The sequence below is a fragment of the Hylobates moloch genome, unplaced genomic scaffold (genome assembly GCF_009828535.3).
Source record: "Hylobates moloch isolate HMO894 unplaced genomic scaffold, HMol_V3 SCAFFOLD_15, whole genome shotgun sequence".
Classification (NCBI taxonomy): Eukaryota; Metazoa; Chordata; class Mammalia; order Primates; family Hylobatidae; genus Hylobates; species Hylobates moloch.
The window spans coordinates 23,292,025-23,316,118 of NW_026652290.1; the positions used below are offsets into that span (position 1 = coordinate 23,292,025).

A 24,094-nucleotide genomic window follows, 5' to 3' on the forward strand; every position below is an offset into this window, starting at 1 on the left:
AATTTATTCTTTACCTCTCACAAAAAGGGAAAGAAAAGTTATTACATGCTACATTTTGTTTAAAGATTTATGATGCAGCATAATTTCCATTTCCCTTATAATATTTAAAAGACATATAATATTAAACACTTCACCTAACTGCAAACCTTATATGAAAATATTAGGGTGATGGTTTGGAAGCACAAAAACATTTACTGTCACTCAGTGCTTTGTACGTTCTTTCATAAATCAGTATCGGAAGCACACAAGCCAACAAAACTCCAAAATTCTGGCCAAACAGTTCCCAGTTATGTGCAAGAGATAATTGCTTCTCAAAGGGCCAAACTGGACTTAAAATTTAAATAATAGAATATAAATATGCTGGACATGAGTAGGAAGATAATGCATGTGCATTTATTTTGGCTAGAGTCTGCTTAAAATTTTGAATTTTTTACTTATGACCGGTATAAGCTTGGATAAGTTACTAGATCGTTTTGGTCTCATTTTATTTTCTAAATGGGAGTGATGATACCTACTTTGCAGATTTGTTATAAAGTCAAAATGAGGTAGTCTGTACGACAGCTTTTGGTACACGGTAAGCAACTATAAAATTTTCATTTCTCCTGTGATGATCTTTTATAATCGGCCATTGTTTAAAAATATAGAACTTAATGTAAAACATAAAATGTGAACGTGCACATAAAAATATGGGAAAATATTTCCAAAAATGACTACTAACATAGAAACTGGAGTTAGGCAAGAAAATATTCAAAATTCGACCAATGTGGCCAGTGCCAAATAAAATACAACACTAGACTCCTGGACAAAGGATATGGTAGGTGGGTCTCTTTCCCGTCATTAAGTGGATTTCTAATTATGTTGTATATGTTGTTTCAGAGGCAAAGGCCCATTGAAAAATACATCTGATGTCATTAATGCTGCCAAGAAAATTGCCGAAGCAGGTTCTCGAATGGACAAATTAGCTCGCGCTGTGGCTGATCAGGTAATAGAAGAGGGAAGGGTGGGCACATGCTGAGTGGAATCATCAATTAGCACTTGGGTTTTGTAATTAGTTTTATGCACCCTATAAAATGCCTCTGAAGAATGAATCAGAGGGGAGAATCACTGATATTTTACACACTGGTATCTGACTCTCCTGACACCGTGCTGGTGGCAAACGTAGATTTAGCTCAGGAGAGAATGCTAAGGCTTCTGACCAAAATTCCTTGAGAAAGAAGAACATACTACTTACGAGACATCAGCCCCTGAAGAATCACAGATTGTCCCAGCCTTCCCCATTCAGAAAGGCAACTATACTGCATAATGAAGGGGGGAAAAGCAGGTTTTTAAATTTTCATTGTTAGGCTCTTGGTTTAAATATCTTTTCAGAGATTCCTACATAATGCCCTCTTTTGTTTACTTCATGGTGCTTATCACATTTAAAAAATATATATTTAATTTACTGCTTTACTTTTTTTTTCTGTTGCCCCTAGGAAATTTAAGTTGCACATTTTAACTGACTGACAGAATGAATAAAGGAGAGAAAAGAGCAACCTGCCTTGTGGTCAGGGAACTGAATTAGCAGAGCTTTAGGGATGTGATGAGTCATGATTTGATAGTTTGTTTAAAAAGTTGTGGCGGATTCTACCAGGACTAGAATGGAAACTGGGGGTAGGACAGTCAGGGGTATTTGGAGATCAAAGGGCAGAAACAGGTTGCGGAATCTGGGAGAAAATCATGTTTTTAAATGTAGAAGTAAGAAACTAGAACTTCACCTTTTCTTATTTAATATGGATCTCACTCTAATGATATTCTTCATAATAACTTACGTTCCAACATAAATGGGATTATTCCATGTGATCAAGAACCTTCAGATTTCAGCTTTATTCTAACCCAGACTCAAAGGCATCAGAGATAAATGAAATTCTCAGAGTATCTCTTAATGCTTTCAAACCAAACTGGGATATACATTGAAAGAGTTCTCACCTTGAATGTTTATTTCCATACTTTTCATTTTATTTGGCTTTAAAATCCTGTTCTAAATGTTTTGTTGCAATTATGGTCCATTTCTTTTAAGAGTGCTTTAGGTAGTAGACTTTTTCCAGGTAACTAACGATTATCCCTATAAGCAATAGTCGTTTACGGTTTGAACCACTTTGGATGGATTGTATCATAAAATATAAGTTTTGGAAATAAAATATATATGCTACTATCTACATGGAAATATTAACATGAATTTGCTTAGTATACTGCAGTACATTGATGCAAGCTGGAGATATTGAAAGAAAATTTCATCGTTCTCCATATATGGCTCTAGTCTCTGATGATCTGATGATTTTTGAGTCTTTGTGTTGCTTGTTGTAGTTTTCCTCCCTCATTCCTATATATAAGGGTTGCTCCTCTAAATACTTACTGCCTCAGCATCCCAGGCTCTAACATCATTCAAGTCAATACCAAATTCACACACCTTTAAAGGCTGAAAAAACAAAACAAACAAAACCCCACATGATTTTACTATCAGGATTGCAGTTAAGAGTCAAGAGTCAACAAATTCTCATTTTAATTTTATTTTACATATAAGATAGCTAATCTAATAAATGTTTTTAACTTTTGACTTTTGGAGAAACACTTATTGGTTGAGATAACTCAAGTACTATGATAATTTGAGAACCGCTCACAATTTGTAGGAGTTGAGTGTTAACCCATTGCTATTGCCTAATTTCAGGGCAATATCAACCATGAGGCTTCACAGCATAAACTGGGGGGGGGGGGTTTTTTGACAGACTTCAGTAAGTATTCCAGAAAGTTCATGTAGAGGAGGGAAGAGACAATGAATTTCCTTGAAAATATGCATACAAAAAAATTACCAACTAGAAAAGGCCACATTCTTTTTCTGCAAATGTGGAAAAGAGTTGGGACGTGTAGCGTGACCAGAAATTGGCCACCCACCAATTTGTTAGGAAGGACTTCTTGGGAGTGAAAATGAGTGGGGTTTGAATGGCTGTTTTATTATACTTTAAATCTCAATGGCCAAAAGTATTTCTCGGCATCTTTAGGCCCCTCAAGTTCAATAGTTTTGTTGTGACTTTTGTTTTTGATTTTACCATTTTGGGCTTTTATTTTCAACTCTGCAACCTGAAGCATAATTCAAAACAGTTGATATGTGAAAAACACATCAAACACACACACACACACACACACACACACACACACACACACCAGGATACTACATTTATTTTGAGATTCAGTGACAGAGTATTTAAATTCTACTATTTCACAGTGACTCAAAATAAACAGATGAAGTTTAAAACATCCTCTTTGTGGCGTTATTATTGTCATTAGCTGTGAAATAACTTGCGATTTTTGATAAATCTTCAGAAAAAAATGTTATCAAATTCTGCACCTGTTTCCATGATTTAGGAGTTATTTTCCTTGATTCATCATGCCTTTTTAAATGTGTATTTTAACTGCTTTGGTTTAAATAATAGAGTAGAATGAGTATTACCAAGGACTGGATTGGTTACATATATTTTGCCAGAAAATATTTTATAAAGATTTGAGATATGCATGCCATATAAACTTTTTACGGACTGTTGCATTTTTAATTACTGTTCCATTGAGATAGAACTCTCAGTTTAATTTGCTGCAAGGTATTTGTATCAAAAGCCTTGTCAGCCCTCTGGGGAGGTATCATTTTAAAGTTAATTCCTTTCCGTGTATGGGTCCCTGGAGTAGCATAAATATTACAGTATAAAGTACTTGTAAGAAGCTAAAAACAGTTTCTGTGGAATTCTTTCTTGATAAATGCAGTTAGTGAAAAAATACCACAATGGTAAGTGTTAAATATAAAAAATATCCCTTTATCGTTTATTCAATAGATGGTTATATGTAATCACCGGCTTTACAGTATTGATAAAAGAATTTCCTTTCTTGAGCTTGAGGGAAACTTAGCTCAGAGTCTTTCTCCCATCCTCTCATTCTAAATAAGATACTTAAGTTGTGGCCGTAGGTACTTATTTCTTATAGTATTAAGGATCTGGTGATTTTATGTCCTTTACAAGTACCAAATTGATACAGAATAATTAAATGGCCTGGAAGTAGCTCAAGCTGAACCTTTGATAGCAAAAGAAATATATAGGCATCTCAATTCGTCGGTAGCCATTGGCAATGAAGCCTCAGAAATGTTTTCAGGAGTCATGTAGATGTCTCTAGAAGTGTTCAGCCAAGCTCTGTGTGTGCTTGATGGACACCCATCTACTTCGGTCATAATGAAAATTCAGACTCCTTAGCCAGAGTTGACTCCGGTGCATCCATTAAAGGACTCTGTTTCTACTCTTATGAACTTCTTTCAGCTGGCTTCAGATACATTCTATCAAATCTGTTTCTCTTACAGTAGTCATGAACCATTTCAGTCTCTCACTTAAAGGCAAGTTATTATGTTGCTTACATTTTGATAAAAATTAAATTCCAAAAAGTGTAATAGACTTTTTTATAAGTCAATGATACATTTATTAGAGAACCAAAGGAAACAAATTGATTTTCTTCCCTCAACTAACTGGATTGAAACTGTCCCCTATGCTTGGCAGAGAGTGCCACACAAAGTAATTTACTTTTAGCATCCTTTAGTCTTCTGCATTAAAATAACATTTCACATAGTGAAAGTTGAAGAAAACTGTAAAATATTTAGGTTTCTTTAGAGTTTAGAAGACAGCAGGTAAAAATACTCATAAACATGTATAGAAGTCCCAGTAAGACTTTCTGGAATATCTTCAATATTCTTCTGATAAAATTTTATTAAAATAGAGCCAACCATTCTTAACTACAGTCTTTGGCCCTTTTAAAATGCACTGTGAAAAAGTTAAGTTAAATGAATGTAATTAAGGTATATGACACTGAAACCTTTTCTTCCTGCAGCTTTTCTATAACAAATGTTAGAAACTGAAGAGTACTTACTAATCAAGATCACTCTTTTAATGTTTTATAGTGTCCTGATTCAGCATGTAAGCAGGATTTATTAGCCTACCTTCAACGAATTGCCTTGTATTGCCATCAGCTTAATATCTGCAGCAAGGTGAAGGCAGAAGTGCAGAATCTGGGAGGAGAGCTCATTGTGTCAGGGGTAAGCTGGACTTGGGCTTCACAATGTAAAGTTCCCACCGTTGCACTTCCAAGGCAAACATTCTTGGCAACAGTACTGCTAAAAACACCAAACTACAGTGGTTTATAGGGAGGGCTTTTTTAAAATAAATGTTATCACCATTATTCCAGACCTTACAATAACTCACAAAGAGCAATTTGATTTTCCAATTACCCTGTGTTTATTCTAGCCTTGTAAAATCTCCATTCTTCACAAGAAAACTAATTTTGTAGTCTGGAAACTCATTGCCAAGCTGTGGCTATTATAATTATTTGGGGCTTTTGTATATTTACTCATTGTGAGTGTACTTCCTTTTGTTAGTCCTAGTAATTTTCATTCTCTGTTCAGGAGCCAGCCTCTCTATGTGTGGATTGTGTTCACATGTTAGAGATGATGAAAACCATAGGAATTCATTCATCAGGTTCCAATGCATACTAGGTTATCAGTAACCCTTGAAAGCCAGAAGATGTTTGAATTTAATACAGGTTGATGTGCTGTTGCCAAAAACTAACGTAATTGTCGAACACTAACAATTATATATTCTTTGCTCGATCACTCCAGTGTTTCCTTTCTCATGAAAATATAATTATCTAGTCCATTTTTATCAAATGCATAGAAATAAGTTCAATGAATATTTAGAGGAATCACAATTTCTTGGCAAGATTTCCAAATATGTGTTGAGGTTCTTCACCTTGGCTTCTTCTCCTCCCTCAACCCGTTTCTCTCAACACAGGGTGCCATTTGTTGCAAATTATTTGCAAGTCCAGAAATGTGGCTCTGAAACCTTAGTTCTTTTCCCAGTCAGACATGATGCTACCATTTCAAGTGAGTAGTTACCAGGCTCATAATATTATCAGCGTGGTGAATACCTTATGAAAATCAGACTAGTCACAAAGTTCAGTTCTTTCTGAAGCCATTGTTGGAAATTCAGAAGTTTGGCCATTTGGTAAAAACCTGTGGACAAATCACTCTTGAACCCAACTGTTTTTGTTCCCATATTGCTTGAGTTGCAGAAAACATAGCTGGGAAAAGAACTGATCTGGCTTGCATAGAGACACCATCCGGAAAGCCTGTTTCATGCAGTCCCACCTACAGCCCAGTAAATTGGCTATTTTGTGCCTCTTCCCAAAGCACAGTCACCTCTTTGCATTTCCAAAATGATCCTGCTTCAACATCCTTCAACAACCAAGAGCAATCTGTCTTGCAATGTGTCCTTTCTGCCAAGCTGGTAATTACCAAGATTCTCTCGCCAAGAAGTGATCAAATCATTGCATCTTCCTTGCTGCCTTTCTTATCTTCAGCCTTGATGGTATAGTTTCCCATACCACTCAGCTTTCATGTCCATCTGTATATAGCCCCTGTGGAACTGAGTGCTTTTTGTTCAGCTTGCCTTGTGTGCTTTCATTTGTTACTTTCCAATCTTATTATTTACATGGATGCGCAAAGCATCTTTGTGGATCTCAGACTCCACAACCTCATCTGGGCAATTTTTACTAGCAGAGCCGCTCTCCATCATCCTCTCAGTACCCATTGTTTGTCACCGCCTCCAAAGCTTCATTTCCATTGTCCTTTCCTCATTTAGATGTAGTCCAAACCATCACTGGCTTTTATCACTTGCACTGTTGGCTTTTATAGAGGTGTTTGAGATTGGGAACACCATCAAGAAGCCTGTTCCCTTCTTTGAGTCTTGTTGGCAAAGTTCCTAAATCCTTGCATGGGAGAAGGCTTCTTTTAGAAGAATGTTGTACAACTTGATAATAATTCTGAGGCAAATGCATTATAAAAAGTTTGCTATATATGCTCTGTCATGGGCCTGCTCTTGGCTTCCTCATGTTTTATTCCAAGCTTGATTGCTGTTTGGTGCCACACCTACATCTGTATTCTGCTGTCTTTGCCAATTCTGCCTCCATCTTATTCTTCATGCTCCTTCACTGATGGCCAATGGAGAAAAAAAAAAATGAATATGCTTACTGTGCAAAATAGCCACAAATGACTGCTTTCAAAGTTCTGAAAGAGTCAAGAATGTGAGACCCCATACACACACATTTTCAATGATTTTGCCAAGAAAATTGCACCCATTTATTCTGTCATATGGCATGGCAAAGTTGCTGTTTTTTTCGGAAGAAGCCATCATAGTTTAATGTACAATCAAAAAAGAAATACTTAAATCTTCTTTCGTTTTTCCCTGTGTTTATACACATGGGATTCGAAGCCATGGCTTCTCTGAAATATATGAAAGCCCCCAGGAAAGTTACATTTGTTAGAAGTCAACCTCTCTACCCAAAAAGAAGAGATTTGGACATGTTATTTCCATTTTGCCAAGAAAAATGATTTTGATGTCAAAACAGAGAGCCACGTTTTTAGTCTCATGCTGGCATGATGAACATATGTTAAGCAAAATGCACAATTATGTCTTATGTCAGCGTGTTTTTGTTTTATGTGATTCTATGTATACAAACTGAGAAAGGTCTCTTGTGTTGTCTGCTTTTGGCTTGAGAAGTGGGGACAGATAATTCGACAGGTCACGGAGGAGAATGGATACAAAAGCTCTCCAGGCGTCATGATGGCGAACTAGAGAAATAAAGCAGTCCAGGATGTGTTTCTGTGTATGCTCATCCACACAACTGCTATCTAAGAAATACCATTGGTTTTCTACCTGGCAGTTAGTTCTTTTTGTCATTGGCCTAAACCTGTCTCAACCAAAAAGTGACATTCTTATTAAATCTCAAAGTAGAAAATGCATTTGTGAGCCAATTCAGCTTAACCTGGTTACTAAGGGAGTAATGGAAAAGAAAAAATATGATAGAATTGTTAATGTGAAAGTAGAGGAAACTGAGTTTCAGAAGATTAAACCATCTATACATTGGCTTTATTTGCTTAGTTTAATGTCTGCTTAGTTTAATGTTTGCTTAAATTCTTAAGCCAGTTTACAGGCTTTTTTGAAAAAAAGAATATTGAAAGCAGAAAGAAAGATAAAGAGGGGAGGGGAGAGTAGAAGAGAAGAGGCATAAAGGAAGAAGGTGGAAGAAAAAAGAAAGAAAGTTAAAGATAACACGTCATAAATTAGTTTAGTGCAAGTAATGTCCATTAAATGTGACAGCATTATCTTATGAGAGAAAAGTTAAGCTATATATTTTTTAGTATGTAAATACTATTTTGAATACAAATATGTTCCAGTATCATAATATGAGTATTACCTGTATATTTAATTATCATGTTTTTGACTAATTTTTGTTTGCTAGGTTTCACAGGGTTTAATCAGCACCTTTAAAGTTAAAAACGGAGCTGTATACATGGATCTGGAAAAATAAAAATCATTCCATGACCTTTAATATCTTTAGCTACCCAAAGATTTATACATAGCATATAATTCTGAACAATATTAGAAATACTAATGTAGGACTTTTAAATTATGCATACAGAATATCTAACATTCTGATAAACCTAATAAAGCCTACCTAAACTGTTAAAGTTAAAGGATAACAGGAGCCTCATTATAACAATGAAGTCGGAACATAACAGCAATAACCCTACTTTGATCAGGAATTCAATGTTCAGGAGAGACGAGGATGTAATTTATGGCCAAATGTACACAAAAATGGTGCAAATTTTAATAGATTTTATTACATATAAATGTCTTTATATTAACAAAATATTTGAGTCAAGTCTGGAGGTGAGGAATGCTAGTTGCTTAAGTCCTTGGGCTGAATGAATGGATTACTGACCTATTCCTGAGAGATTGAGAAGCTTGCCCTAATATGTACTTTTGTTCTTTGCCATTTAAATATCTCTTTTCCAAATCTGAATGCCTCTCAATTGGGTTTAGGGGAGAGGTTTGACAAGGTGAGCAAGTTTAACTTGTGACACTGGTAGGATTTGAATTGGTAAAGAGAAGATTGGAGACTGAGGGGTCAATTACAGTAATTCTTATTGCCCATGTTTCACATTATTTTAAAAAATTGGACTTTAATTACAGTCAACATGAATATTCATGGTATAGGTAATACATTCCTAAAAATATTGGAAACTGATAATATTCAAATCAATTCTACCTGACACTGGCATATATTCAAAGATGCATATGTGCATACAAACATACAAACACAGAGCACAATTGATATTTACTCTTACACCCTCAATAAACCTTAGTGAAGCAGTCAGGAACTGAACAAGATTGATAAGTATAAACTATCTGATCCAATGAAAATTAGGGAAAAGAAAATGTGGGATATATTTTGTACAATAATATATATATGGTTTGTTGAGATGAGAATTACATTGTATTTGAAGAGCTGTGTATTCCTTTTACTTTTAAAAAGTGCCAGTATTTTGTAATGAGCTAAAACAGCCATTGAAACAAGAATTGCATCTAATTGTGTAGACCTGTGCATTAAGCAACCTTTTTTTCTTAATTTTTATATCTTCTATTTTGTCTACAGTCAATTCTTCATGATCTCCACGGATCAAAGTGTAACAGTAATGAAAAAAATCTAAAGTGCTAGCTATTTCAATTTGGGTTTGGAATGCATGTTAGTGTTTCATTTGAACCAAAGGGTATATGTTCTAGGAACTCATAGCAGTTCAAAATAATTTTATCCAGACCTTCCATGCTTGAAGGACCTTCCCTTATGTAAGAAAAGTTGCAGTGTCCAAACCTAGAGAGAGTGAGATAAAAACAAACTTCAGATTGTAAATCTGGATGTTAGGCATAGTGGAGAAATTGTGACTAAGAAAATGAAATGAGTAGTTATAACCATTTACAGAATGGCAGTAGTTCTTCGCATACACTTTGCTAGTAAAATGAGTTGTTGCATGATTCCATATTTTCCCCAAAACCCATTCCCCAATCTGTTGATGGTGAAACTATAACAATTTAAATTCTGATCCCTGCATTAAGTCTTCCTTAGTTACATTCATACCAGTATGAATGGTCATTGATTTCTGCACGACCCAAATTATAGACACCCTCAGAGGGAAATAACCTTTATATGGGTTTTCACTGAACATTCGTTCCCCCAGAGTGTTAAAAGTGACAGTTTACCAATTCAAGACTGTTATTTTTGGAAGAGTTGGGAAATTAATAGGAATTTTAATAAGAAAAGTAAAAATTTATTTTGGTGCTGGGCATCATAGAAAGCTTTGTGTCTTTTGCACTGCACCTGTGTATGTTCTCTGAATTCAAACAGTCTTGTACAAAGGAGTCTGGTATACTGCTCCACTGTAGGAAGTAGCTCTTCAGTTAACATTTTCTGTGATGGTCACCCTACACTTACCAATATAATCAATTATGGCCATTTAAAAAAATCAGTTATTCATTGATGGAATTAAAGCATTGGTTATCTAACTGAATTGTTTAATGCATAGGGAGATACTATGTTCCAATGTACTCATTTTAAAATAAGAAAATATACTGCGTTGTGGCAAAGCTAGGATGTAAATCAAGCAAATAACTCTTCTTACCTTAACTGGAGACATGGATTGACCTTACTTCGATCTACTCTGTGGATTGATTTGATTGTGTCACCTAAACTTGTGGGCTGACGAGTAATTTCTATTTTAGTTTGAGGACATTACTGCTTGTAACAGTAGGAGTTAGTAGCTTTAAGAAGAGTGTGCCCTGAGATAATCAGTGCCATTACTTGTCATTCAATCAGTAAAATTTCATTCCTTTGGGTCTTAGAATTTTTTTCAAATTTTGAGATGCTCTAATTAAAATAAGAAAGGTAAATAATTGACAACTTATTTATTATCAATTAATGCCTTAGATTTCAGTTAATATTCTGAGAATGATTTAGTAGCCAATTAGCAGTAATACTTTGTGAAAACTTGGAAATTGGACATATGGGAGGTACCTGGATGAGGGGAGGTGATTGCATATACAGTTGGCCTTCTGTATCTGTGAGTTCTATATCTGAGAATGCAACCAATCTGGGATTGAAAATATTTGGAAAAAAATAAAAGTAACAATACAGCAATAAAAATAGTTCAGATAAAACACAATATAGTATTTATATAATATTTATATAACATTTGCATCATAATAGGTGTAAGTAATCTAGAGAGGACTTAAAGTATACAGGAGGATGTGTGTAGGTTACATGTAAATACTATGCCATTTTATATCAGAGATTTGAGCATCCTTGAATTCTGGTATCTGCTAGGGTCCTAGAACCAATCCCCCATGGATACCAAGGGATGACTGTATCTTGGGATATCTGTAAAACCCAGACAGACCTATTTAAGAAGTACTATTTTGTAAAGCTTCCTCATAAGACATATCCTAATTTTGATTACTTGTTCATATATGAGAATGGTCTGATTTCATTCCAAGATATTTTTTAAAATAATTTAAAAATACTTCAAATAATGTTTCAAATAATTATTGCTTTGAGAAGTGTCTTAAAAGCTACCCTCTCCCCAGTTTTGAACCAGTTTTGGATCTGTAAGAGCAAATCCAATTACATCCAACGTAATGTTTCCTTACATTGAACCCCAAATAATTATGGGAAGCCAAAGTGTTGAGTGAAGACCTTTATTTAGAAATGGTGTCTGTAAATTCAGCCCCTGTAAACACTTGAATTTTTCAGCTCTCAGCTCTAGTCAAGAAACAGATTATTTAAAATTGGTTACTTAAATCCATTGTGATTTTTTTTTCTTGTTTCTACTGGGGCTTACCCCAGGAATTCCTGGACTGAAATCTGTTGAAGAAAAAAGTTGATATGTGAACAAGGTGATATAATATGAACAGGTAAAAGAGAAGGGATATTAAAATCATATGCTAAAGATTATCTGGGGGTTTTGTCATTGATTTTACACGTCTTTCCATTACCTTAGCTGGTTGAAAATAAGAATCTATAGCAAAACTGAGTCAGGATTTTTTTATTCAGTACTGGATTTGATAACATTTTGACAATAATATTTTTCTTAAAATAGATCAGTTTCCATAAGTTGTTTCTAATTTCCAGTGGCAAACAGAGATTCCAAGAGTTGCATTTATTTCTTGTTCACATAAGAATGTTTTCTGATTCACTGAATTCAACATTTCCATTGCGTCCCTACTATGTAAAAGGCATGGTGATATATTTTGATTGAGTTGGGGAATTTAAAGTCTCTTTATCTCTAATACCAAATAATTTTCATGAAAAGGATAAATTTTACTGTCCATTGTGTTTTTATTAGACTGTGTAGTCTATGTTTATTTTTTTTTTTCCATTTAGTTTCTCAGCTTACTGAAATAGGGTTTTCAGCTAGAATAGCAGAGTATCTGTTGATGGCTATCTCTGTGCATTCATTGTTTTCTTGGTTTACTATATTCTAGAAATAAAAGTGTGTTTAACTTACTGTCGTCTACATTCTGTCCCTGCAGATTATTTTGTCAAGTGCTTTTTCCAGCCTAATTTAAATCATTTATAAAATATGGCCTTGAGTGCAGCCCTTAGAAGAGAAATATGTGCCACTTTATGGCCCATGTATCTTACAAATAAGAAAGTTTCCAGATGGGCAATGGGGAGTTTCTTTGTTCAGATTTTACTGCATCAGAACACATTGTCTTACTCTATCTTAAATAGTAATTTTCCTTCTGGGCTATAAATATATTTCAAATACTTCATCCTAATTCTATTTTCTTGAAGGCAAGCTTTCTTAATTTAGACTTTTAATCTTTTCTTTTATCATCAATACTGTATCTTGTTTTATTACTTTTCTCTGAATACCTTCATCTGTGCAGATGCCTTGCTGATAATGAAATTGACTGGAACTCTGGCTAGACGTCCTGTCAAATCGGAACAACCTGTCTCTTGACCTCTTTCATCCATTTTCTTTGGCAAATCTCTTTTGCAACTGAGAATATCCTGGAGAAGTTATGGTCAACATCGTCTTTTAAGAACCATGTACATTTGTCAGCCCACATTTCTGTATGTGAGACACTACCATAAAACAAAATCAAAACATCTCTTTATCTGAGAACTTCCAATTTGAATCTGCTGCTATCCACATTTATTGGAGCCCCTCTTACTGAGGTATTTCTCTTCAATTATAACATTTTGGTCAACTTACATGAAAAAAATGCCTGACCATGTCTTCCGTGATGAATGCATCTGCAGATTGTTCTTTTGGAATGCACATTTTATTCCACCTGACTTTTCTCAATCTTATGTGCTAAGAAGCTAAACAACTTTTTAGTAACCTCAAACAAAAATTGGAGACCAGCCCTACATCTGTCTAGTCAGAATGAAATGATAACCGTGACTATAATAGTGGAGTCTTGACTACTGAAACCTTGCAAACACTTCATATCTTGTCTTAAAGGGCTACTTACCCATTTCTGAAATATCATGGAAGTATGCAGCTAATCTACAGTTGGAGTAGAACTTAGGTTTCATGAAAAATGTCAAGAGGCTAGATCCTAAGATTTGGAAATTATCTGATCCTGGCATTGCATCCTGTATCAAAGACAGTTTTATTATTTTAACTAATATCTTAACTAAAGGCATTATTATAATATCACAATCAATCATACTAAATTCACCTAAGAGGTCAGCACAGTTCACCGCTCTGCATCCTTTTGATGCAGCCTAGTTTTGCATTGGGTTCCTGAAGTCATGCTCCATTTCCAAAGAGACAATAGGCAATTATAAGAAATGCCAACAGACAATCTAAGTTCAGTTTGTTTTATTTCGGTATTTTCAAAGTGTTTAACTCCATTTTTATTTTAATACCTTAATGCTGGGAGAATTGTACCATCTGTATTGGGTAGTAAAAACTTAAGGTGTTTATTGGAAGAATGGACAATTGCATCATTAATCTTAATGACCTTTAAATTTTTTATGAGATGATCCAAGTAAGTTTCTAATATGTAATAATTTTTAAAACTGAGAAATTGTGCTAAATGACTAATTTATTTCCTACAATGGGAAAAATCAGAAGATCCCTAACTTATAAAACCAAATGAGATTGTTATAAAAAAATCAAAGATAAGCCAACTAGTCAATGATCCAATATGTAAAAGTGGAGAGAAAATAAAACTTTATAGGGCCATTAATTGCAAAATCTCACACACAAAAAAAGTTGTTGAATATAGAATTTGAATTTAGACTTAGAATTGTTGAAAATAAAAATAATAAATGATACAGCAAGGAAAATATATGCAGAGTATCATTGCCTCTTCTGTTAAGTACAGAAAAAGTCAAATACAGGCTAAACACCCATCTTTTTATATGCAAGACTTTTTTTTTCTTTTCTATTGACTTTAATTCTTTAAATGTCTCTAACATTTATTTTGAAGTGAAAAATGGACGTCATGTTGCCAAATCCATAATCAGTTTGAATTTAGTAGCTTCTGTGTTTCAAACTGCTCTCTAATCTGCCAATGTTGCTTAATTTTAAACTGCAATTATTGTAATACACTTATGTATTTAGTACGCTAAGAATGACGGGCTTAGAAATAGAATTATACTGGCTTAAAACAGAAAAACAAATCCCAAATTAAGATTTTTGTTTATCTGTATATAGAAACAGGCGTTGGTTTTTACCCATTTATGATGCCATAATTTGCAAGCTATTGTTTTGAATGTCTAGGTTTCCTAAATTTTTTTCTGTGGAAAGAGATGGTTTCACTTTCATGTACTCCACTAAGCAGATGAAGGCCTGACTTTTACGTGGATGGTTTCAGGATGTGCCTGCTCTTCAATAGTGTCTGTGACTTTTGTTTTGCCGTAATCAGTAACTTTGAGTATTCTATTTTTAAACTCCTAAATTTTCATTTGAAAAAAAAAATACTTTAGTGCTCTACATACTATTCTCATACCTTTTCTTGTTTTCTACGAAAACTAGACTTGGTAAATAAAGCTATGACTAGAGCAGTAATCGTCCATGACAAAAATATTTTGGTCAGTTGGCATCACTGGGTCATGTAACTTGACCTCTGAGAGTGACAGTGCATTTTTTTATGATTGCAGAAAACTTGCCATTTGATTTTTTCTACAGTTCTGAAGACAAACTCTAACTATTCCTTTTAGTTGTATATTTGATACACACAGAGAAAGTCAAGATTGTCAGTAATATTTTATATTGAAAGAATCTTATGAAAAGATTCTAAAGGTAGAAAAGGTCATTGGTTATTGGCTTATCCTTTAAATTATGCCCCTCACACAATCCACCCTTGGGTTAAAAGGAACAGTCAAAAGAGTCGCAATTGTAGCAACAATGAATGCATTAGTCCTTCAGTGATCCCAATGAAAGAGGTAAGTATCCCCTTAGTAGAGGACCATGTGCAGAGGTTGGATGTGCAGAGGCCAAAGGCTTAAGGAAGGTCACACAGCAGGGCGATGGAACTTCCAAGAAAGACGTCAGGGATCCCCACATACCGTTCCAGGCTTTAAGAGCTGCAGCCCTTGCCTTCTCTCTTGGTGATCTTCAACACTTTAAATAGGGGATTCACCCCCTTTGAGCCCCACTACAGTTGTCCCTTTCAATGCCTGACAAGGCAGGGTGCATCTTCATTCTCCTCCCACATGGTTCCTTTATCTGTTCAAGAGCCAATGAGAAATCCAAATGGCCAGGCCGCTTAATGTCAAGAAAGCCCATATGTATATCTCTTTCAGCACGTAATTCCTCCATATACCTCTTTTTTCCCAATTACCCATTCCCTCTTCCACTCCCTAATCCCTTCCCAAGTAGGGTACGTTTTTTTTTTTTTTCTTTTGCTCTCTCTCTCACTCTCTCTTTTCTGTATCTCTCGGAAATCAGACAGGAGTTCAGAGCACTTTCACTACCTTTTATGAGGTAGATTGTGATGTCATAGATGGGGGCAGGGCTAGTCAACTTTCTACCCACCTCCCAACCTGTGCTGAGGGAGCTCCGATCGGGAGTGGAAGCAGTGATTCCTCCATGGTGAGTAAATTGACTTTCTAATCTAATGTCTTTCATTGTAATCATGAATTCTGAAGGCAGGGGGGATTGGATTTTAGGGAAATAAAAATGTGCCCACTTAAGGCCTCTTAATATTAACCAACTTTGGGCAAAGGACTTATTTATTCTTTATGTGGGTCAGAAATTCCACAGCACAGATATATCTTCAATTGTGGTCTAAACTTGAGAAGTGAAAATGGTATTTTTATTTCTTTATTTCTCAGTCTTTCTTCCCATTGGGACTGAAAGTCGCGGCATATGTGGAATGAATCCATTCTATAGTCTCTTTGTGAGCTTCACTAAGGAAGGCTAGTCAGAAGGATGTATTCTTCTTTGTTTGGAAGATTTTAGGGTCATGAAATATCCTTTACTCATGTTTGCCGTGAGAATCAGTGGGCCCTTCTAAAATTGTGGAGGTTAAAATGTACATGAGGATGATACATGAGGATTATCAACAAATACTTTGGGTGTTAACAAATAAAAGCTTTCTAATGCAGTGACTAAAATATTCATTTTTTGAAAAAAGTTACAACTCCTGCAAGTTTAAGGTCACAGCTATTTCAAGGTGTCACAGCCAGATTTACTACCCATTTTTGTTGTTGCACATCGTAACACTGATGCTGTTTCATAGGGTCTCTTGGTAGTTAAGAGGCATGAAAAGCTGCTATTGTTTCATTTGGGTTTCTATTATATTGCTGATAGTTCTTTTATATGCCTTAGTATTTAGAAAGAAAAGATCAACTGGAGCAGGCACTTTTCTCCACTTCTTTCCTCATTCTCTCCTGGGTACCTATTAAAACTGTCAAGATGCAAGCTTTTGTATAAAAGGGTAAAGGGAGTTCATGGAGGTGGTTGACTCTTTAAGGGATATCAAAGCACTAGGGTGAGTGTTCTTAGAAGGGTTTGATGACCAGAATGTGAAACCCTGTTTTTTCTTAGGGTGGGATGAAAGCATCCTGGTGTGGATTATGAGTATTATAAAATATATAAAGAGGGTATCATCCCTTTTTTTTTTTTCCAAAATATACACCCCTGGTTGGCTAGCCATGATGAACATTTGTGTTGGAGAATTGGTTTCAGTTTAAAATGAAGAGTCCTTTCTGTCTCGTCAACAGCTTCTTTGTTATGCATAAATCCCTGACCCCCAAAGTTATACACTTTTATATTTAAAAGCACTATAGCTGATACTGCCCTCTTTAGTACCCTGGGGTTGGGGAATGGGTTTCGAAGTTATTTGATACCTAAGTTTTCTAACCTAAATAAGTGACTATAACAGTAAAGATTTCAGGCCTGATAAAGAAATGAAGGGCCGTAACTGGCCAATAGGAAGATTTTGATGACAGCCACCTGCAGGCAACTTAATATTGCAATGTGGACAATAATGCCAGAGTCTTATATGTTGGTTTATCCCTCTTAAGTTTCTGACCTACCTTCCATTAAAAGTACTAGACCCCTGAAACCCAGGTAGAAGCAAACCTTCAGTGACAGAAAAATCTGATGTCTAATCATAGCTCAAGTTTTTAATTTCTTTTATCAACCCCTCATACAGCTGCCAGGTAAGAAATGCTCATATTTTCAAACCCTTGGGACACAATCATCTTTAAACTTCGTGAGTTAAGAACGGTTGTGTTGTGCGCTTGTGCAAATTCAGAGAGTCTATCATGGAATGCATTGTGCATGCACTTATTTATCTTCATGTGCATGTTTCATTTATAGTGATGTTCAGTGTTTTTTAAATTCATTTTGTATGTATTAAAAGTTTAATTTTAAAATACATACATATATTGTGCTCTAAAGGAGACAGTGAAATGGAGTGGAGGTTGCATTAATTTGGGGTCTGAACACTTGGTGTGCTACTTCTATCTCTGTGCTTGACTTGTTAAGTAACTCAAAGTAAATTACTTAGAGCTCTCGGGCCTCAGTTTTTCTCATCTATAAAATGATGGTAGATGATCAAAAAGAGATATTCTAGTGCATCCCTGCTCTAAAAATCTATGGTTTTATGGTATATTATTGAAGAAATGGTTTATGGGAAAATGATTGAATAGTTGATGAAATACAGTTTTTATTTTGTACATACAATTATTAAATCCAGAAAAAACATTCAGTTTAAACAAGGTTTTAAAATGTTCTGCCTATATGATATAGTGCTATTTGGTTAATAATATATGTGACTGAGCCATTTCTTTTAAATAGACAATGTCATTTGATTAATCTGCTAAATCTAAACCACTTAGAAAGTTATATATAAATTGATAGCTGAAGAGAGGCAGAATCCATGATAGGTAGCTACATATTGATTTTGGAAGACCAATTCATGTTTTAACTCCATACCTTTGTGTTATTCTAATTATTGGGGATGTAAAAAACATTTACTAGATAATAGATGTAGCTGATCTTACTGGGGCTTCAAAGTTTAAAATTACTTATGTAATATTGCAGGAAATCCCAGGTGGTTTTGGAAGGGTTGATAAGTAGGGAATTGGTGAGTATGGAACTATGTACTATGGGAGATAAAAAGTGTAAAGCCTTGCTCCTGCATTTGAGGAGTGTGCAACCTCTTTGGGGAGTCTGTACATGTGCCAAGTGCCAACTTGGAAGTGAATACAGTAAATGCCAAAATAAATATCCCTGTGGCCTGGGTGGGCTGGATTGCACTGGGGAGTCTTATAAAAAGCTGATACTTTTAGCTAGCAGAGAGCAGAATGGTTTAGATTTTTGTATTATTGCATATAAAAAGGACAGGGAAGTGTTCCAGGTCTTCAAGACCACAGAATTGTAAATGGAGCTGAAGATATATCTTGTGTTCAGACATGACATGTGTCAAAATCGAAATATATTGCTTATAGTTGAACCTCATACTTTTTCTGAACCCTTTCCCCCTAAATCGTATGCTGACTGTACTAGATGAGATACATGTCTTTGGAAGAATTGAGGAGGCAGCAAGTGAGTGAACTGAGCAACTATAAAGATATAATCAGGCAGGCATTTGGTCAGTTACACAAAACTCCACATGATCACTCACTGCCACAACTATGGAAGAGAAATACATAAAAGGCAGAGGAAGGAAAGAGAAGACTCTAGCTTGGAGATATTCTGGTATTGTGATAAAAGTGGAAAGGGATCATCATTTGGGGATATCATTAACAGATTTAGAAATGTCAGATGGTGATGGAAATGTCCATCAGCTAATGAGAATCCATGTAACCAAGATGACTTTATAAAGCAGTTTCCTTGGGCACTAAGCAAGAATAACATCAGTTTCTCCACCCTTTAACAGCCAATATTGACAAGGTTTTAACACTAAGGAAACTGAACATGATTATGCAAGTCTCCTTCCCATATACTCTTGGAAATAGGTTATTGATTTGGGTATGATTTATTCTCATTGATGAAGAACATTTACATTTGAAAGCCTCTCTGTTGCTGTAGATTCGCAGAAGATTTGCAGTGGATATTTTGCCTCATGTAGGGAAAACTGTTTTTGTATTTCTTGCCATTCAAGTCTCTTCCAAGTTATTACCTTGGCCATTCTAAAAGACTGGAATTCCACGATTAGAACTGCTCTGTTACCTAGCCCCTTTACCAGATTATAAGAACTTAGTAAGTAAACAAGGACTCAGTTTAGATCACCCAGTGACATGGCTTCTAATTTGTGACATCAGAATTAGCTTCTAGAATTTGTTTTCTCAGGAAATCACTTTCAAAGGCTAAATTTTTCTGTTTGGGGATGGTGAAGTAGTATGATCAAAGGCAGTTTAACAAAGCAAGAAATAAATACTCTCCTATCGCTAGTTTCTTTAAAAAAAAAAAAGTTCAAGCAGAAGTTAAATTATGTTTGTTTCAAGAGAAAAATGATGCGGATGACAACTGTTCTCCTTTCTTCCTCATAAGTGTCTCTGGAGGTCATTTTAGAAATAAAGCATCAGTCAGCTATAATTCAACAAATTCATTGAGTGTGTAATATGGGATATTCCCTATGCTATGTATGATGGATTCATAGACTTAGCATGGAAAACAAGCACATGAACTAGTAACTATGATGATAATAATCACTTTAAAAGAAATATATATTATGACCATTTTTGTAGAAAAGGATAAAGGGGTGTAATTTTTTTTTGAGCCTTCACACATAACTGAATAGGAGTTTTCCAGGTAGAAGGAGAAGGAGGAATATCTCAGAAAAGAAATGAAACATCCATACCATTGAGGTATATAAGTATTCCAGGATAACTGGACCTGAAAATGTCAGAGAGGGCTGGAAAGATGGAGAAAAGTAAAAGATGTGAGGTTGGTGTTGGACATCAAAGAAATTCTTCTGACCATGCTGATTTTAATGAGTAGCATTGAAAATGATCAGGATTATCTGCATGCCAGCTAAGCAAGGGGTTTGGGGGAGACTACTAAACTGCAGAATCCTGGGCCATGTTGCGAACTTCTTGAATCAGGAATGGTAGGGAGTATGTTCTTGGAGTCTGTAATTAACTACCCCATCCCACTCCCCAACACGCAACAGGTGATTCATTTTCACACCAAAGTTTTAGAATCCCTGCAAGGCAGTAGAACTGACTCATTCTGTTTCTATGTTCTTAGAAGCAGTTTCAGAGTAAAATAAAGTATCATGTTATTAAAAGATTTTGGGAAAAATAGGAGTTTAGGGTAATATAAGCATATTCTCAAGAAAATTGGTTTAAATTGTGGTTAAGCACGAGAACTAAGAAAGGTGGTTATTAAATATAAATAATCAGTGATGCAATTAAATCTCCTTGAAAGTCAGACAAGAAACTGTAAACATTCAAGAGACCATCCTTCATTTTTCTTTGTCATGCTCCAATACAAGGAGTTAATGAAGATTGAAGCTGAGTTGTTCTACATCTTCCAAGTTGTGCCAAGATAAGAGATAGGGGCAATAATCCAGAGTAACATTTGTTTTGGGATTGTATTCTTTTGTAGGGCCATTTGACTCCTTTAATTAAGTGAACTTCCTTGGAAAAAAAAATGTGTATATCAGCATTCTCATCATGACTGGAAGAACCGAACTTTCATGCCCATGCAGTATATGACCTATATGGTCTATGTTGAAAATATTAATTATATAACTATATGTTTAAATCAATAGTCACTTGCAAGTGCTAAATTCTTTGTTGTTGTTTTTTTCTTTCGTGAACAACAGCTGTTATCCTACACTCATCAATCCGTGTAGAAAGTTAGAGAAGTAGTAAAAGACATAAGGAGCGGGAGATACTAGAAAGGAATTTTACATTTACTGAGACATGAAATGAGCCCTGCTCGAGAATAAAGTGAGCCTTAATTCACAGCAACAAGGATTGATTCTAATTTAGCCCCCTAATTGCTTTGCATACAGCATATCATTTCCGGATTGCCAGTATCTTCTGTATTTTTTTTTATTTGAGAATAGCTTTGTTTGGAAGTTGAGGATTGATGGGCAACTCTATTTTTATTTGTTTTCTGCTGTTAATTTCAGTGTCTTCTCTTGGTATACATACTGTCACTTTCTAGAATCAGTTGACTGGTAGGAGGCAGTGCCTGCCATTAACTGAACAAACTAAGGTTGACCTAAGGATATATATATCTATATCTAGGTATCTAGATATAGATATATGTAGTTACTTTTAGTTCTTACAGATATCTCTTGCCAATGATCTGTGGCTCTTCTTGAATCAGGAATGGTAGTTTACACCAACTAAAGCAAATACAACCTTGGGTGGTTCTAAAAAGATGTTCCAGGCAAAATTATTTACCTCAAGGCCTATTCTTTTACCTAAATAAATGCCAATCAGAGAACAGCAATAGCTATGTGGTTTTGATTGTTATAGATCTGAAGAATATAAGTTAAATAATGTTAAAATTATAACAGCGATATTGCTATTAGGTGTGAATTTGGAAATCAACTCTCTCTTTTATAATTGATGAAACTGGGCAACATTCTTAATCTCCCTGGGCTTTTGCTTTTTATTAAAATAGCGATAGCTACTCAGAGGGATAATTGCCGATGGTAAATATCAAAATATCAACAGTTATATTAACATAAACTGAAGGAGTAGTATGTGCCAGGCATTGTACGAAGCATTTAAAATGCACTATGAAGTATGTTTTTTCAATTGTGCTCTGGAGGAAATACTATCATCCCCATTGAAAATATTAGAATAATGAGGTTCAGAGGATTTCAGAAACTTCCTGGAGGTCACAAAGTCAGTGTTTGGTACACAGTAGTGCTTCAGGAAGACTTCTTTGATATTCTCTAACAGCATGGTGTACTCTTTCTGTCATTCCTTGTATGACACTTTAATGCCATTATGTTTCTCTCAACTAGTCTGTAAGCTAGTTATAATAGGGAATCTGTTTGAATGTTCTTTTTTTTTTCCCGATTCCCTGCATAATAAACACATAATCTATGCTTAACACATTAGCTTCTTTACCATCCCTTCTTCCATTGTAGTGAGTTATCACACCCAAAAAAATCCCAATAATTGATTTTGAAGTCTATCAGTCATTCATACTTTCATGCATTTATTTCTATATGAAAGCATTTGACTTCAAATGCTAGATTTCAAAATGCACTGTTTAACTAGGATTTGGGGCCAAAAATCAAGTAATTAATGCAACTATTTTTCTAGTTAACTTAATTTCTTTATAATTTAGTCTGTTAAATTTTCAGATATATTAAACCTTTTTTAAGAAAAGATTATGCCATGGAAACCTACAGAATTTTTTCCCAAAAAGCTGAATGAATCAAATTAGTAATTTATTGTAAAAAGAAATTTAAAAGTAACATGGTTGATTTCATTTGCCCCCTTATGCAAAGGTTATGACATATAAATTGTTATATAATTATATTTAAATATGAAATATTTTAAATTAACTCTACTAAATATTTAATGCCCACTATTGTATTAAAAATTTGTATATAGATTCAACTACAAATGATGAAACATGCAAATAGAGTTATTTCTCTCTCACATGGAATACATCTGTCTGTAGTTCAGGGAGAGTAGAGTGAACACAGAGTCATCAAGGACTTTGACACCTCCTAACTTTATGGCTCATCTATTCTCAAGCTCATCTTTTGGTCTAAGATTACTGCTAGTGTTCCATCTTTCCAATTTTCATGTAGGAAGAAGTGAGAGGGTTAAACCAGGTGCTTCCTAGCTATGCTAGTACCCTCTAAGGAGGCTTCCTAGAAACTTCCACCCCTCTGCCCTTCTTCAGTTTCTACCTTCATCACCATACATATGGTTTGCTGCAAGAGAGACTGGTAAACACAATGTTTTAGCTAGGCACATTGCTGCTCTGATTAAAATTGAGATGCCACTAAATAAAGAGAAGGGCAAATGAATATTAGATGAGCAACCATGACAGGATGCTAAGAATAAGAATTAAATTAACCTTATAAGATTTGATTCAAAGTAAGCAAGAATTTGGGGAATGGAAATCAAAATCTATTCTTTTTTTAAATTATTATACTTTAAGTTCTGGGGTACATGTGCAGAACGTGCAGGTTTGTTACATAAGTATACATATGCCATGGTGGTTTGCTGCACCCATCAACCTGTAGTCTACTTTAGGTATTTCTCCTAATGCTATCCCTCCCCCAGCCCCCTACCCCCTGACAGGCCCCAGTGTGTGATGTTCCCTTCTCTGTGTCCATGTGTTCTCATTGTTCAACTCCCACTTATGAGTGAGAACATGCGGTGTTTGGTTTTCTGTTCTTGTGTTAGTTTGCTGAGAATGATGCTTTCCAGCTTCATCCATGTCCATATAAAGGACATGAACTCATCTTTTTTAAGGCTGCATAGTATTCCATGGTGTATATGTGCCACATTTTCTTAATCCAGTCTATCATTGATGGGCATTTGGGTTGGTTCCAAGTCTTTGCTATTGTGAACCGTGTCGCAATAAACATACATGTGTGTGTGTCTTTATAGTAGAATGATTTATAATCCTTTGGGCATTTACCCAGTAATGGGATAGCTGGGTCAAATGGTATTTCTAGTTCTAGATCCTTGAAGAATCACCACACTGTCTTCCACAATGGTTGAACTAGTTTAC

At 35.2% G+C, this 24,094-nt stretch overlaps 1 protein-coding gene across 17 annotated transcripts in view; it reads left to right on the forward strand.

Moving 5' to 3' along the window:
- CTNNA2 (catenin alpha 2) overlaps positions 1 to 24,094 on the forward strand; it is a 1,201,677-nt gene that overhangs the window by 1,155,678 nt on the left and 21,905 nt on the right. For 13 of the 17 annotated variants that reach the window (XR_009210118.1, XM_058429034.1, XM_058429035.1 and 10 more), the window contains 3 exons: positions 877 to 982; positions 4,964 to 5,098; positions 15,863 to 16,006. Coding sequence is in view for 16 of the 17 variants with exons in the window: in XM_058429034.1 (XP_058285017.1) it covers positions 877 to 982; positions 4,964 to 5,098; positions 15,863 to 16,006 (385 nt within the window). In the remaining variant the exon portion in view is untranslated. The remainder of the gene's footprint in view (positions 1 to 876; positions 983 to 4,963; positions 5,099 to 15,862; positions 16,007 to 24,094) is intronic. The other 4 variants (XM_032178060.2, XM_058429043.1, XM_058429039.1 and 1 more) reach the window with 1 other exon arrangement.